Source organism: Mya arenaria, chromosome 9 (assembly GCF_026914265.1).
Source record: "Mya arenaria isolate MELC-2E11 chromosome 9, ASM2691426v1".
Lineage (NCBI taxonomy): Eukaryota > Metazoa > Mollusca > Bivalvia > Myida > Myidae > Mya > Mya arenaria.
Genome location: NC_069130.1, coordinates 19,194,134 through 19,209,119, shown reverse-complemented (window position 1 = coordinate 19,209,119; position 14,986 = coordinate 19,194,134). Strand labels below are relative to the sequence as shown.

The 14,986-nt window shown below is 34.0% G+C and overlaps 1 protein-coding gene across 1 annotated transcript; it reads right to left on the bottom strand.

Moving 5' to 3' along the window:
• Nucleotides 1–2,496: 2,496 nt before the first annotated feature.
• On the bottom strand, nt 2,497–6,188 carry LOC128202733 (protein mono-ADP-ribosyltransferase PARP12-like). Its single transcript, XM_052903815.1, has 2 exons — nt 5,942–6,188; nt 2,497–5,046 (listed from the first exon to the last, which is right to left on the bottom strand). Exons 1-2 carry the CDS (start codon nt 6,180–6,182, stop codon nt 4,751–4,753), a joined length of 537 nt encoding a protein of 178 aa, XP_052759775.1. The 5' UTR covers nt 6,183–6,188; the 3' UTR covers nt 2,497–4,750.
• Nucleotides 6,189–14,986: the final 8,798 nt, after the last annotated feature.

Sequence of the window (14,986 nt, the reverse complement as noted above, 5' to 3'; positions counted from 1 at the left end):
GTTATTTACTAAAGCCAGGATGGCAACGGCGATAGAGCGTCGGACTTATAATCGCCAATATCTATAGTTATGAGCTCAAATCGAGTCTGTTAAGTATTTAGATTTACTGTGCTCTTTATAAAACTGAAAAAAATATGTTACAAAACATAGCCGCCCGTAAAGATCAGTAACGAACTTAAACAATTGGGTCTGCAAATCGTTTGAGCGTAGCCGCCGAAGACTGTTCTTAAGAGCTCCTTTTTATATAAGTTTAGTCATAGTTTGAACATTCCTTTATTGGTAGTCTGAAGTCTTATTCCGCCACAAGAGATCGGTCTGAGACAGACACAGACTCAAAGGATGCAGTTTCAAAATGTTTCGAATTAAGTGTTATGAAGAATGTTTCGCGATTAAATGAAAACCAAACGTTTTAAAATAAATCATTATTTAAGAGTAATCTTAAAATTTAATGAGCATTTTTTAAGTATTTTATACTATAGAAACTCGTAGTTTTAATATTTGTTACCAGTAAACACCAAAAACACCTCCAACATCATAAACAAACAACTCACACTTGACAACAAGAAGAACAACAACAGAAAAAGAGCATTAGAGCTACACGATTTCGAACCATATTCCTTCAGCTTCATAGCTCGGTACTTTGCCAACTGTGCTATATCAGAAACCGTCAAAACAGGTTATGCACTTAGTTTAAACATAACTCTGTTCGATAGGGCAAGTAACTCTTGAAAGATAATCAATCAAAATGACGTAAAATAGTGTCTGTACCCAATACAGGCTACTACTTTAGATGATACAGCCTTTTATTTCATGCTGTTTTGGGTTAAACGATTTTATTGATTTTATAATAATTTATATCTACTTTTTTAAACAGGTGAATCATGCTCATGTTTTTAAAATGGGAGAAATTTTGATAGGCTAAACACACATGGAATATACGTAGAGAACTATTTCAGAATGCAATTGATGAAAAAATACAAGTCACAAAATCAACATTGAAACAATCACATCTAAATTTAAATTAGTTAAGCCATAATTATGGTAAAAAATCAACACACATAAAACCCCACAACCTTTCACTACAAAAGCATTAGTAGGTGTACACAACATAGATAAATGTATGGCATATAACAACTTATGAGTAAATACAGTGCATAATCATTGATTTCAGTGCATCAACAAATACAAAACAGTTACGTTTAAAACAAGTTTCTTATGGCAATCACAACACCATAAAAACAACCAACACTGAACAACAACAATAGAAAAAGAGCATTAGAAGTACACGGTTTTAAACCATCTTCCTCTAGCTTCATAGCTGGGTTCTTTGTCAACTGCGCAATATCGGTTACCGTCAAAGCAGGTTATGCACTTAGTTTAAATAACTCTGTTCGAAAGGGCATGTAACTCTTGAAAGATAATCAAGCAAAATGACCTAAAAAGTGACTTTACCCTGTACATGCTTCTGCTTTAGATGATACAGCCTTTTATTTCATGCCATTTGTTGTTAAACGATTTTATCGATTTTGTAATAATTTGTGTCTCCTCTTTTAAACAGATAAATCATGCTCATGTCTTTAAAACGAGAGAAATTTGATAGGCAAAACACGCATTTAACATATGAGGAGAGCAATTTCAAAACGATATGATATGAAATAACACTTGTCACAAATCAACATTGAAACAGTCACAATAATGCATACAATAGTTCAGCTATTGACAGGTTGTTGCTCCAGGGACAACGGATCTAATGACAATGGTAGCCGACTGTTGCTATACATGTATGCAAAATTTAAGGTATATTTTGTTAGAAAATGATATATTCACTGTGGAAAGCCCTTAACATCAACACATTTCGTGTTAGACATGCCGTTTGTAATTTAATTACAACCAAAATAAAACTGCTAAGAGTGCTAATAAGTACATGACACATGAAATAATATTTCATAAGAGTAAAATATACATCATGTTATCTAAAGCTACGCTTCACAAACACAATAACAGTATTAAAGAGAAGCGTCAAACACTCGTCTATTGTCTATTGTTTACATGATACACGCATTACTCAACAACTATCAAATTCAGTTTTATTTGCCCTGCTTGACCATACATGTCATTTTTATTCAGAACATAACTTTTATTGAATATACATGTAATATATTTGTATATTTCAGTTTACTATATACATTTAATTTCTTTCTTTTTTGTAATGAAAGTAATGTCTTTCAAATAAAAAGGGTAAACTATTTAAAAGTGATTTTAAACTCACAATTAAGAGTTTGTATTATGCTTAATTTCAATTTCTAGCTGATGACAACTGAAATGAATGATTGATTAATTTTAAAATCAAATGATCTGTCATTATGATCAATGCATTGATTTAAAATTAACAGTTTTCACATATGAGCAGATTTGACTCAATATATTAAAAAAAAAAATCCTACCTTTATGTAAATGAGTATAATTAGATTTTTTTATCTACTTTTTACGTATTTTACTTTTTAACATTGTAAAATAAGTATTACTGATCCTATCCTTTTTAAACCGAGTATGGCATATAGTTTATTTTTTTATTTTTCCATATTCAATAAGGGAAACTTTTACATATTTCATGGTTGCTTAGCAACACACTTATAAAATGCTACGTCCCTAAGAAACTTATGTTCACTTCTTAGTTATTCACTTAAAAGCTGTATGACTCAAGTACGTAAATGAGTTGTTAAATTACATTTATCATATTATCAATAAATGTTACTTTTAAGAACAGGATTCTTCTTCTAAATTTGGTTAATAAGCCAATCTAACAATTCTTTGTTTTCCCTAACGTTTCACTGTAGTTGGAGATTTTTTAAACATTTTAGCTTGTGTACCCTGTTTATATATTTAAATGATGGTAAACGTATTCCATCCATATTGTAAATGCGTTTTTTTCTTGGAAATGGGTGTGGAATATTTGCTTGGTTTTGAAAAAAATCTTTGGTTGCCTAGCAACAATATCTTCCAGAAAATATGTTTACCTATCAAAGCATGTGTTAACTCTTAATAAACCTTATTAATTACGTTCAATATGTCTTTCTTTGTGAGTGTTTAAATCAATAATTACTTAAGCACATTTTATGCTCTTAAACTTACTCATTTTATTGAGCAAAAATGTATTTAAACATAAGCAATTGGATAAAAAAGCTATCACAGGAATGTGATAAATGCCACCGATCAGGTCTAGTCCGAGTGATAGCCAGTTGACATCAAAGTATAACATTGACCATTGAGGCGAGAGTATAAGTGTCATGTGAGAAGCAGCATCCCATACTGCTGGACATTTATATGAAGTTTGGTCTAAATAGATTAATCACATCTTAATTCAAGTGAAACGGGCGTAGACACGGACGAACGGACAGTGTGACTACTTAGAATGGATGGGACCAATAAATTAGCTATTAGGAACAACAAAACCATAATTATTGACAACAATCACCCAATGTTTTAATATTAAAATGATCATTAATTACACCGACTGCTAAAGAATCAATATGAAGTCAAACATGATGAGGTTTGATACACTTATATATATTACCGTATGACTGTATCAATGATATACATAGAGGATATATGTTGATTTCAGTGTACGATCGTATTTTATATCACGAGTGTCATAGAAAATATTGTTTTGCCATGATCACGAGTGAAATTAAATACGATCTTACACTGAAATCAACACAATGGTCTATTTCTTTTATGGTTATTTTCGGAATTTTTCTGTATACCCCCCCCCCCCCTTGAAAAGAGAGTTGGTTACGCCGCTACCCATGGGATGCCCCTCAATCAAAGTCAACAGTTGATAACTGTCATTGTTTATTTTCGGTTCGTGGATAAAAAGTTCCGTAAAAGTGTTTTTTATAGTTTATTGTTGAGTCGGGTTTTTGTTTTAATTTAAATTGTTAATGAACATTAAAAATGAAGTTTTACTAATGCAACTATGTTCCAAAATATAACAGTTAATGCACAATTGTACTTTTAAATTAAACTGGGCATGAATACATGACCAAATTACTACGCCGCCATTTATTGAATGAAAATTTGAAAGTTCAAACGTGTTAGCAAAAGAATTGCGGATTATCATTGGATTTAAAACAGTTTTCATAGTTTTAGAGTTTGTTACATGATACATGAGTATTCATTTATTATTCACTGTCAGATACTAGTCTAATTTGCTTGAAGACGGGTCGTTTTACTGATAAAGAGTGAAGACCACGCTAGGTTGGTGAAAAAATTTGAGGCGTTGGGGATAAAAAAAATCAGTGAATATTGTGTTAATCTTAAGGGAAGTTCGTATTACAAAGTCAAACTGTTTGAATACATGTGATAGATAATATATTTGTATAACATAACAAATGTTTGAGCAGTTGTTTTCGTCTGTAATTTGTTTTGTACGAAAGCAAATGTTCGAACATTCAGCTTTAAAGTTCAATAAAACGTTTGAAGAATAGGATTACAATATTTCTAATAAAATGTCATTTTTTCCACAAAAAAAACCGTTATTTAAATTTAAGCAACCTTTCATTAATATCAAATTATTGGCAACAATTTCTGGTTTTAAAGTGATGTGTTAGTTTTGATCTAGGGAAAGGTACTACAATGGATTTTCAAAAAGTAGTGCTTAAAAGTGATATTTTCATTCCTTAGGTTAAATTCGAAAGATGCTTTGGAATCGATGAAATCATATTTTTCATCTTGAAATATAGCACAAAAACTACGGGGAGAAATCAGACTTGTATTTTATCAAGTATTCTGGGTACACCTGACCGAGTTCAAAGATAACAAAAATCTTTGGATCTATAACACTATCAACGCAAGAGTCGTACAAAGGACTCGACAGATCATGTGGGTCTTTCTGTGGGGGTCTGCTGTATGATTTATCTCCCTTTGTGTAATCTCCCACTAGCACCTTAGCAATAAACATCCCCATGGTTTCCTTCTGTCTGTCTGTGTAGCAGTTTGAGTATTTGGCAGTGGTTGCAAAGTAGCTGCCTTTTCCATAAGCTGTACCTGCAAAGTAATAGGTAATATAATAATCACTTATTAAGTGTTCTTCAAAAAACAGGCCAACAGTCAACTGTATTTCGGATTTTTTTTTAAATGTTTCAAGGGGGCTAATAATCAAAACCTGTTTCAAGAATGTCAATTATGGCCAATAATTTTAACTTATGTTTCATGCATGGAAGTATTTGACGATTCTAGTATGGCAATTTTGGTCAATGCTTTAAGCGTTAGACTTGTAACCAATGTTTTCAGAATCAGAATTGCAACATATCAATCCAACATGACAGCATGCCCGAATCTTTCAAGCATGTCAATCTTTGAACCATCCATCCAGCATTACAGTTTTAACAAATCTTTTCGGCATGACGATTATAAGGATTTCAACTTTGACAAATACATGAAGCATGAGAACTTCAACCAATGCTTCAAGAATGACAAATTTGCACCAATGCTTCAAAAACTTTTTTTTTAACAAATGCATCTAGCTGAACATTTCTGACCAATGTTTAAGCATGATTTTTTAGTATGGCAAAGTTTGACCAATATTTCATGCACAACAGTATTAACCAATGTTTTAAGTATAACCAATATTTTAAACACGACTTTCTTTTAACCATGCAAAATGGCAAAGGTTTTTAGCATGACAAATGTTGTCAATGTTAAATGCATGACAATGTATGCCAATGTTAAAAGCATGACGATTTATGTCAATTTTAAAAGCAAGACAATTTATGTTTATGTTAAAAGCATGATAATTTATGTCAATGTAAAAAGCATGACTTTTTTTATAAATTTCGGCGGCATGATATGTTTTGTCAATGTTTAAAGCATGGCAATTTTTAGTCTATGTTAAAATATGACATGTAAAAAACATGCAAACTTTTACAATATGAATTTCTACCTGAAGCAGTTCCACTCAGCCTGAAGTCAAAACCTTGTCTGTAGATGGCCTCCACAGTGTCATTACTGGTGCCATGGAAGAGTTGTCTCTCCTCCACATCTACGCCCTTGTTCCTCTTTTTCAGTTTATCTTTTTTACTAGAGCGGTAAAAGTTTATATACTTATATAAAAAGTTATATAAACTACAACCGTGAATGTATAAACATATTACATAACCTAGACATTTTTGGCATGCTGGCATGTTCTTTTTTGATGACTGCGGCAGATATAAATAGTAGAGCATGACGATTTTTACTACTACAATAACTATAATAAGTTAGTCATGTTTGAACTAACTTTATTAGCTGCAGTAATGGGAAATCATTTAAATAAATAAAGCAACGGCGGTGAAACATGTCTCAGTATACTTATATTTTGAAATTGCAATAAGGTCATGTGCAAATATTTCTAACATAATCGACAAATAATTTTAAATTTTGATGCCAGGTGACCACATGTAATTGTGGTCTATTTTGAAAGAGTACTAATTGCTGGTCACTAAAACTGGGTAAATAAAATGACTAAAATTACATTACAGATAAAGTTAAGGCAGTTTGTAATTTTGTTCTTTAATTCGACTCAATTGAAAGTAAAATGACTGAATTTTCAATGTTTCATGGTCAAAAAAGCATGTTTGCAATATGTTTATTGGTATAATATTTAGATATTCTTCCTCAACACATTAAATGCTTTTAACATAAGCAGAGAGTGTCACCTACATCTATTTTGATTTAGAAACTTACTTAATTAGTGGTACTTGTGGTACTCTCACATAGGGCTATGCATGCCGACACAAATCACCACAGTGATTATTATACTGGTCATTCCACAAATTTTAAAAAGACCGCCAACTGTCACAAAATACGCCCATTCAAATTCAAGGACACCAAGTTTGAAGAAAAGTGGTTGTATGTTAAGCCTAGTTTAAGGAGCGGACCCTGTAAAGACAGTTTTCCTAATTTAAGGGTCATAACTATTTAGCGACATGGCTGGTTATCGAACCTGACCAAGATATTCTGCCCACAAACATTCTGACTAAATTAAATGATTATTGGAAAAAAGGCTTCTAAATTCATAGATTGGACAATAGATTGGGCAATGCAAGTTTTAGGTCATTTCTATAATTAAAGGGTGATTACTCTTGAGTGACTCAGCTATATGACTGGTTAACAAACTTGCCAAAGATATTCTTCCAATAAACATTTTGACCGAATTTGTTGATGGTTAGAAAAAGGCTTCTAAAGTTTTTGATCGGAAAAGTGTTGCGAATAACGCGATTTATGAATTTGACACATTAAATGTATTATGTTAAATATTTTTTTATTACAGGTGTTGTGCCGTTCAATGAGTTCATTTATTATTTATTGCTTCGTTAAAACCTTCCCGCCAAAACTTTATTTCCCACCTAAATTGACTCAACACTCAACGCATCAGTGTATTTTTTACTATTGAAAAGTATCGATGCGGTTAAAAATTGTCCTTAGCCTTAGTTAGTTTTGTTATAACCTTTAGTTTTAGATAAGGTCGCCACAACAAGACTAATTTGAGGTAACTCTCGAGTGACTTGAGCGATTTAGCTTGTAATCGAACTTATAACAGATACTAATACCGCACATATTCAGACCAAATTTGTTGAGCATTTATATACATACTAATGGGGTATTGGTTGTGTACCTCCACAGTATTCAGCATTTATAAACATACTTATGGGGTATTGTTTGTGTACCTCCACAGTATTCAGCATTTATATACATACTAATGGGGTATTGACTGTGTACCTCCACAGTATTCAGCATTTATATACAGACTAATCTGGTATTGGTTGTGTACCCCACAGTATGCAGCATTTATATACATACTAATCTGGTATTGGTTGTGTTCCCACACCGTATTCAGCATTTATATATACTAATGTGGTATTGGTTTTTTACCCCCACAGTTTTCATCATTTATATAAGTACTTATGGAATGTTGTCTGTGTACCCCCACATTATTCAGCAATTATATACATACAAATGGGGTATTGGTTGTGTACCCCCACATTATTTAGCATTTATATAAATTCTAATGAGAAAGTGGCTGTGTACCCCCACGGTATTTAGCATTTATATATATATACTGATGGGGGTATTGGCAGTGTACCTCCATAGTAGTCAGCATTTATATACGTTATAATGGGGTATTGGCTGTGTACCTCCACAGTATCCAGCATTTATATACGTTCTAATGGGGTATTGGCTGTGCAACCCCACGGTATTCAGTGTTTATATACATACTTATGGGATATTCGCTGTGTACCTCAAAAGTATATAGATGTATACATAGCGTATATATATATGTTAATGGGGTATCAGTTATGTACCTCCAAAGTATTCAGAATTTTTACATCTGTATAAACTTAAGAGACATGGGCATTCAGATTTCGATGAAATAACTAACCTATAACAGTTATTATTGCAGCATCATCATGGGCAAAACAAATGCAAAAACAGCAAAAGGTGGAAAGAGGAAGCGGAAATAGTCTTCACCACCTCTAGCAAATCACAGCAGACTGACTACGTTACTAGCAGAGGCTATTTCTAAAGACAAGGGTGTGCTGGCGGAGATTGGGGAGCTTATATCGACCACGAAGGCTGACGGTATGGTCAAATCAACCAATAATGTTTGTTCTTCTAACTCCTCTCAGGAGGCTGATATGTCATCTGTTGAGGAGAACGAGCATGCGAGCCCACTTATAAAATGGCTCATTTCAAGACGAAAAAATATAAAAAAAGTTGTCAAAACGGTCTATCTGGGAGAGCGCTGCTTCAAGTCGATTTAAAGAGTAGAATCTGAGTGAGTTAAATAGACAGGCTGTACTGTTAATTTCCAAATAAACTGAATGCAAGGGGGGGGGGGGGGCGGGGGTTCTGACCATTTTTCCAGCCCCATTCCCAATGCTCACAGTAATTGTATTCCCAACATTTTTTTTTTACTTTATAAGTTGGGCCTCTAAACGAATTTTGTATAGAAGAGATGGCGTTGTCTTAAAGAAACCAACTAAACTCACAATTTTATCTGTTCTGTCTTCTTTTAGAAGCATTCGTGAGGCAGCCGAAATCAGAAATGGTATCAGAATCTGGGACAGACAACATCCTTAACACGAAGATATATATTGACCACTTGAAGGTAAGTGCGCTTCATTAGCATATCTGTTTTTGAACGAAAATAAGTAATGTTATCGTCTTTGCTTTTTAACCAGGTTTTCACATAGTGAAACCTGGTTATTTGAATGGCGAACGTCGTTGTTCGGGCGGTCGGGCGGGCGGGCAGGCGGTGGGGCGGCGTCAAACTCACCTATGAAACTGAATAACTTTATTAAGGGTTAACTTATCTTGGCCAAACTTGGTCTATAGAAAAAGTTGATGGGTACTTTTCATGGGTTGCTTTTGATGTCCCTAGGGTTAAGGTCAAGGTCACTTACTAAAAATAGAAAAACGGTTGAAACTGAATAACTTTAGTTAGGGATGACATATCTTGACTAAACTTGGTCTATAGGAAGAGTTTATGGAGACCTTTCATGGGATTGCGTTTGGAGTCCCTAGGTCAAGGTCAAGGTCACTGTTACTAAAAATAAAAAAATAGTTGAAACTGAATAACTTTAGTTAGGGATGACATATCTTGACCAAACTTGGTCAATAGGAAGAGTTTATGGAGACCTTTCATGGGATTGCGTTTAGGGTCCCTATGTTCAAGGTCAAGGTCACTGTTTCTTAAAATAGAAAAAAGGTTGAAACTGAATAACTTTAGTTAGGGATGACATATCTTGACTAAGCTTGGTCTAAAGGAAGTGTTTATGGGTACCTTTCACGAGATTGCGTTTGGGGTCCCTAGGGTCTACGTCAAGGTGACTGTTACCTAAAATAGAAAAACGGTTGAAACTGAATAACTTTAGTAAGGGTTAACATATCTTGACCAAACTTGGTCTATAGAAAAAGTTTATGGGTACCATTCATTGGATTGCGATTGGGGTCCCTAGGTTCAAGGTCACTGTTACTTAAAATAGAAAAACAGTTGAAACTAAATTACTTTAGTTCGGGATGACATATCTTGACTAAACTTAGTGCACAGGAAGAGTTTATAGATACCTTTCATGGGATTGCGTTTGGGGTCCCTAGGGTCAAGGTCACTGTTGCTAAAAATAGAAAAATGGTTCAAACTGAATATCTTTAGTTAGGGTTGACATTTCTTGACTAAACTTGGTATATTGGAAGAGTTTATGGATACTTTCATGGGATTGCGTTTTGGGGTCCTTAGATTCAAGGTCAAGGTCACTGTTACTAAAATTAGAAAAACAGTTGAAACTGAATAATTTTAGTTAGGGTTGACATATCTTGACCAAACCAGGTATAAAGGAAGAGTTTATGGATACCTTTCATGGGATTCCGTTTGGGGTCCCTAGACCTCAAGGTCAAGGTCACTGTTACTAAAAATAGAAAATTGGTTGAAACTGAATAACTTAAGTTAGGGTTGACATATCCTGACACAACTTTTTATAAAGGAAGAGTTTATGAATACCTTTCAATAGATTGCATTTGGGGTCCCTAGGTTCAAGGTCACTGTTACTGAAAATAGAAAAACAGATACAGGCTGGAGTTCTTCTGTCAATCATTAAAAACCTGGTTTCGTCGCATTGCGGCGTTTCTTGTTAAATATTAAAGTTGTGTTGCTCTAAAACTGTAACTTTAGGTCATAACTCTAAAAATATAAGATACCAATAAAAAAGTATTAGCAATATTTTGGCGCTTTTCTAACTGGGGATTTGTGGTTAGGTAGCTTTAAATTGATTATAAAAAAATATATATAATATCTTTTTAACTCTGCACAAATCATATGCTTTTTTTGCTTGATCATTAAAGTGAAATGAGTGGAATACAGCCTGTGGTGTGCAATTTCAGAATTGAATACGCCCCTGTGAACTCATTCTGTTCTATACTAACAAATTTCATCCATGTTTCTTACATGGTAATGTGGAGTTTATTGATTTGTTGCAGGGTCGATGCTTGTATGGGGCAAAATGTTCCGATTACCACTGTGAATTACCGTACCAGTGGATTTACAAGTTTGATGACAGTGCTAATTGGGAAACAGTTAAACCCGACGAAAACGTGTGTATGGAATTGCAATACAGCGATCCAACCTACGATGAATACTTTCTGTTTATTGAGTATGTTGGTCTCTTTAGTTTGACAAAGCTGTATTTAACTGTGACATGTTCTGTCAATTTCAAATGGAAGATTTTAAACAATAAAAAAAAAATAATTATGGAACTGAAACTGTTCTGTAACTTTAAAAAAAATATCTGCTAATTTTATCAGCAAGTCTGAATTTAGTATAAAACAGTTTAAGTTTTTACAACTTTTGTGATAACCTTAGTGTTGTTTTCAGCATTATTGGTTTCCCCCACAACACAAGATCACACTCTCGCGCAACATTGTGCCAACGAGAGTGACTTAGTATAAGCTATTTAGCTTTCTTTACAATCGTTGTTAAATATATAATGTTTAAACTAATCCGTTCATGTTCTCTATAGATAATTTGGTCATTTGATTCAAGGTCATTGTGACCTTTACTAGAAAAATTGTGATGTGCATGCTAGACATGCGACACATCTGATTCTATTTTTTTGTTAGAATAGTTCATTTTTAATACTACTCTTTCATATATTATTTGTTCTCCACCACAGTGGCATGTTGGTGCAACTTAATTTCAAGACTATGAAAGGACAGGGTGGAGACAAGCACCTGACATTCAATCGGTTGTCAACGGAAACGTCGGCCATTTTGGATACACAGCCCCTAGCAACCAGTTGGGTGTGGTTCTAGAAAGGACAGATTGGGGAATGGAATCAATATGGTGATGTAGGTGTATATTTAAGCTCTATGTTCCATGCTTGATGGTTGTAGCCTATGTTTAACAGACATTTTAAGCTTGACTATTCGAAGAATAGGAGAGCTATTCCACCTACCCTACCGTCGGCGTCAGCACAACACCTTGGTGAAAGTTCTGCAAGAAAGCACATCTAAGTCAGCCTCTTAGAATGTGGAACTTAAGACAAGTGTTTCCTACCATTCAACCTTTTTAATTAATCATGTGACATAACTCTATCTTGAATATAATGCAAATTCTGAACCTTTTTAATTCAATTTATAAATTAAGGTTACGGTTTTGCATATAAGCACACAGTTTTATTTCAGTTGATACCTTATGTTTTGCATTCAAACATAATACAACGGTACTCCACTATCAAATCAACTAAATCAATTAAGATAACTCTACTTTGCATATAATGTTAATTATGGCCTCTTGGAATTTGACTTAGAACGTCTTGTAAAAGCTTTGCAAAAATCCACATTTAAGTCAACAACTCATTAAATACGTCATGCATTGCATTGAAACTTTAAAATAGCAATATGTCTTCAATCATCCGACTTACTTAACTATTTAAGTAGGATAACTCTATATTGCATGTAATGCAAATATGGCCCTGTATTATTTGACTTAGAAATTCTGGTTTTGCATGAAAGCGTGCAAAACAAAATCTCAGCAACTACTTGATGTATTCATTGAAACTTCATTCAAGGACTCCCAACCATCCAATCTTCTTAATGAATCAAGTCAGATAATTATCTTGCATCTAATGGAACTGATGATCCTTTATTATTTGACTTAGGGCATTTCCAGTAAAACACATTACCCACAGGGGAAAGGCAATCATTTAAATAGTGTTTTGGTGGGTGTCTTTTACCGCTAATTTGCACCCCGAAAGAGTAAATTAGCTTCTGTTGGGGAGTGGTATATTTTAAAAGTGCCCCCCCCCCTTGGGGTTATGTGTTTAAATGGAATAGCCCAGGAATTCTGGTTAAAAGTGGTGAAATAGTCAAACATACTGTCTCTATGACAGCTCTTGCTTATTGTTTTGCCAGCAAAGCATGGCGTCATCCACAGTGTTGGCATCACACTTTCGTTTGAGATAAATATATTTTCAATCGTCTAGTCCTTTGTATAGATCAAAACTTGATGTTCATATCGAGGGGTGAATCCTAAAAGGTTCTTAGTGACATTAAATAAAGAAGAAGATAGAACCATTTCGCTTTCACCCCTCGATATTGTATAACAAACAAGATGTTATGAAGCCGTTGTTTATTTCAATAAATTGCGCCCTGATTGGATTATAGTGCATTGTTTTGGCACTGTATAAAAATGATTAGCAGCAATGAAATTAATATTGACAGACAGACATACATTTTTATTAAGACTTGTACAATGTACATCATGAACATAAACATATATATTTCCATATAACATGTTAACGTGTATATACAACATGTAATGGTAAATACGTTTTTTTATATAACACAACATACTATGTGTAACAAAAGCAACATACTATGTGTAACAAAAATTGGAGGCTGAACTAAACATTTATCTTTTAACATTCAACAAATTATTTCGAATAACAAGAGCGTCTTTAATATACAAACTAGTTTAATTAATTCATTGCTATCATTTGATTTCAATAATCGTAGAATTTTGTATACAGAAGGGTGCATGTAGTAACAACGTTTTAGATATTTCTTTCTAACATCGGAATAACATGGACATATGCATATAAAGTGAAATTCATCTTCAATATCATTAGTATTGCAGGTTAAACAATAACGTTCCTCTCTATGTATTCGGTTTCTGGCATATCTACCAGTCTAAATTATCAGGGGAAATACAGATAGCCTTAGTCTGGAGAAATACAAGCGTAAATTTGTTGGTAAAATATCGAGATTTTTTTCGTATTTTAATGAATTTAATTAATTAATTAATTAATTAATTTAATGTATTTTCATTCAATTGTTGAAATGTTCTTGAAAACATGGCGCTCTGGGGGCATAATGTTTGACAAACATCTCTTGTTAAAAAATAGTATTGATAGTAGCCGATGTTCGATCAGTTTTCCTATGTTTATCAATTATCAGAATAACACAAAATAATTACAATACCTCCATGTCAAACATATTGTTTGTCCATGCCAGACAAGTAATGCAGAAGCCTGAAGGAACTGCTACATCAGAGTTTGTCCCTGTCGCTCCGCCACACTGGAATCTGAGACCGACCGATGAACTTTTTAGCCATTGTAGGCTTGTTCCCGTAAGTTGTTTTTGTCGTTATGTAGAATTGAATTGAAGAGAATATTCTTGAAATTTGGATCTGAAGACTTTGTATCTAGTAAGAGTTTAAGGTAAACCTTAAGTACTGTTGACTGGTGGCTTGCTGTACTCATATTTTGCATTTTAGGTTTTGACTTTATTAACTTACCAAAGAAAAATGTCATAGACTTGATGTTTTTGCTGGCGTTGTCGTAAAGCAGTTAGTTAACGACCTTTGAAGGAAACTGTGTACATATGTTGCCAGAGATGATTGCTTATAAACATCAAGGCTCATGACTCTACTTGTCGAGCCAGCTTGAGGTGAGAGACATAGTTGCCACAATGGCGCTTCCGTGCAAGAGTGTGGGTCTGTCCATGCATTTTAGGATTTTCAAAAAACTCGCCGAGAAGGTTCACCATGATATGGCGGAGGACCCAGATTTGTACCTCAAAGGTCATGGTCATGCTTAGAGGTCAAAGGTTGAACTGATTCTTGTCCTGGCTGTATCGTGATCATGCACTATATAAAAAAATCGCCATGATGAGGCAACGTGTCATGCTCAAGGCCAAGGTCTATAAGGACACACGCATAGGTTAAATGTCAAAATGAGTACCGTTGATAGGACTGGTCTGGACTGAACCTTATCAGGGCTGTATCTTTATCGTGCATTATAGGATTTTCAAAAAACTTGTCATGGAGGTTCACCATGCTGAGGTATAATGTCGCAGGTTCTACATATTGTTCAACTCCATATTATTCTGTAATGCATTTGCATGATGGAAGAGCATTTGGTGTCTTGTTTAATTAGTTTGAAGTTATGCCCTT

Coding starts and splice junctions, on each gene's coding strand:
- LOC128202733 (XM_052903815.1), bottom strand. CDS start 6,182: ATGCCAGCATGCCAAAAATGTCTAGGTTATGTAATATGTTTATACATT. Junction 5,047..5,941: donor GCTGAGTGGAACTGCTTCAG/GTAGAAATTCAT, acceptor ATTACTTTGCAG/GTACAGCTTATGGAAAAGGC.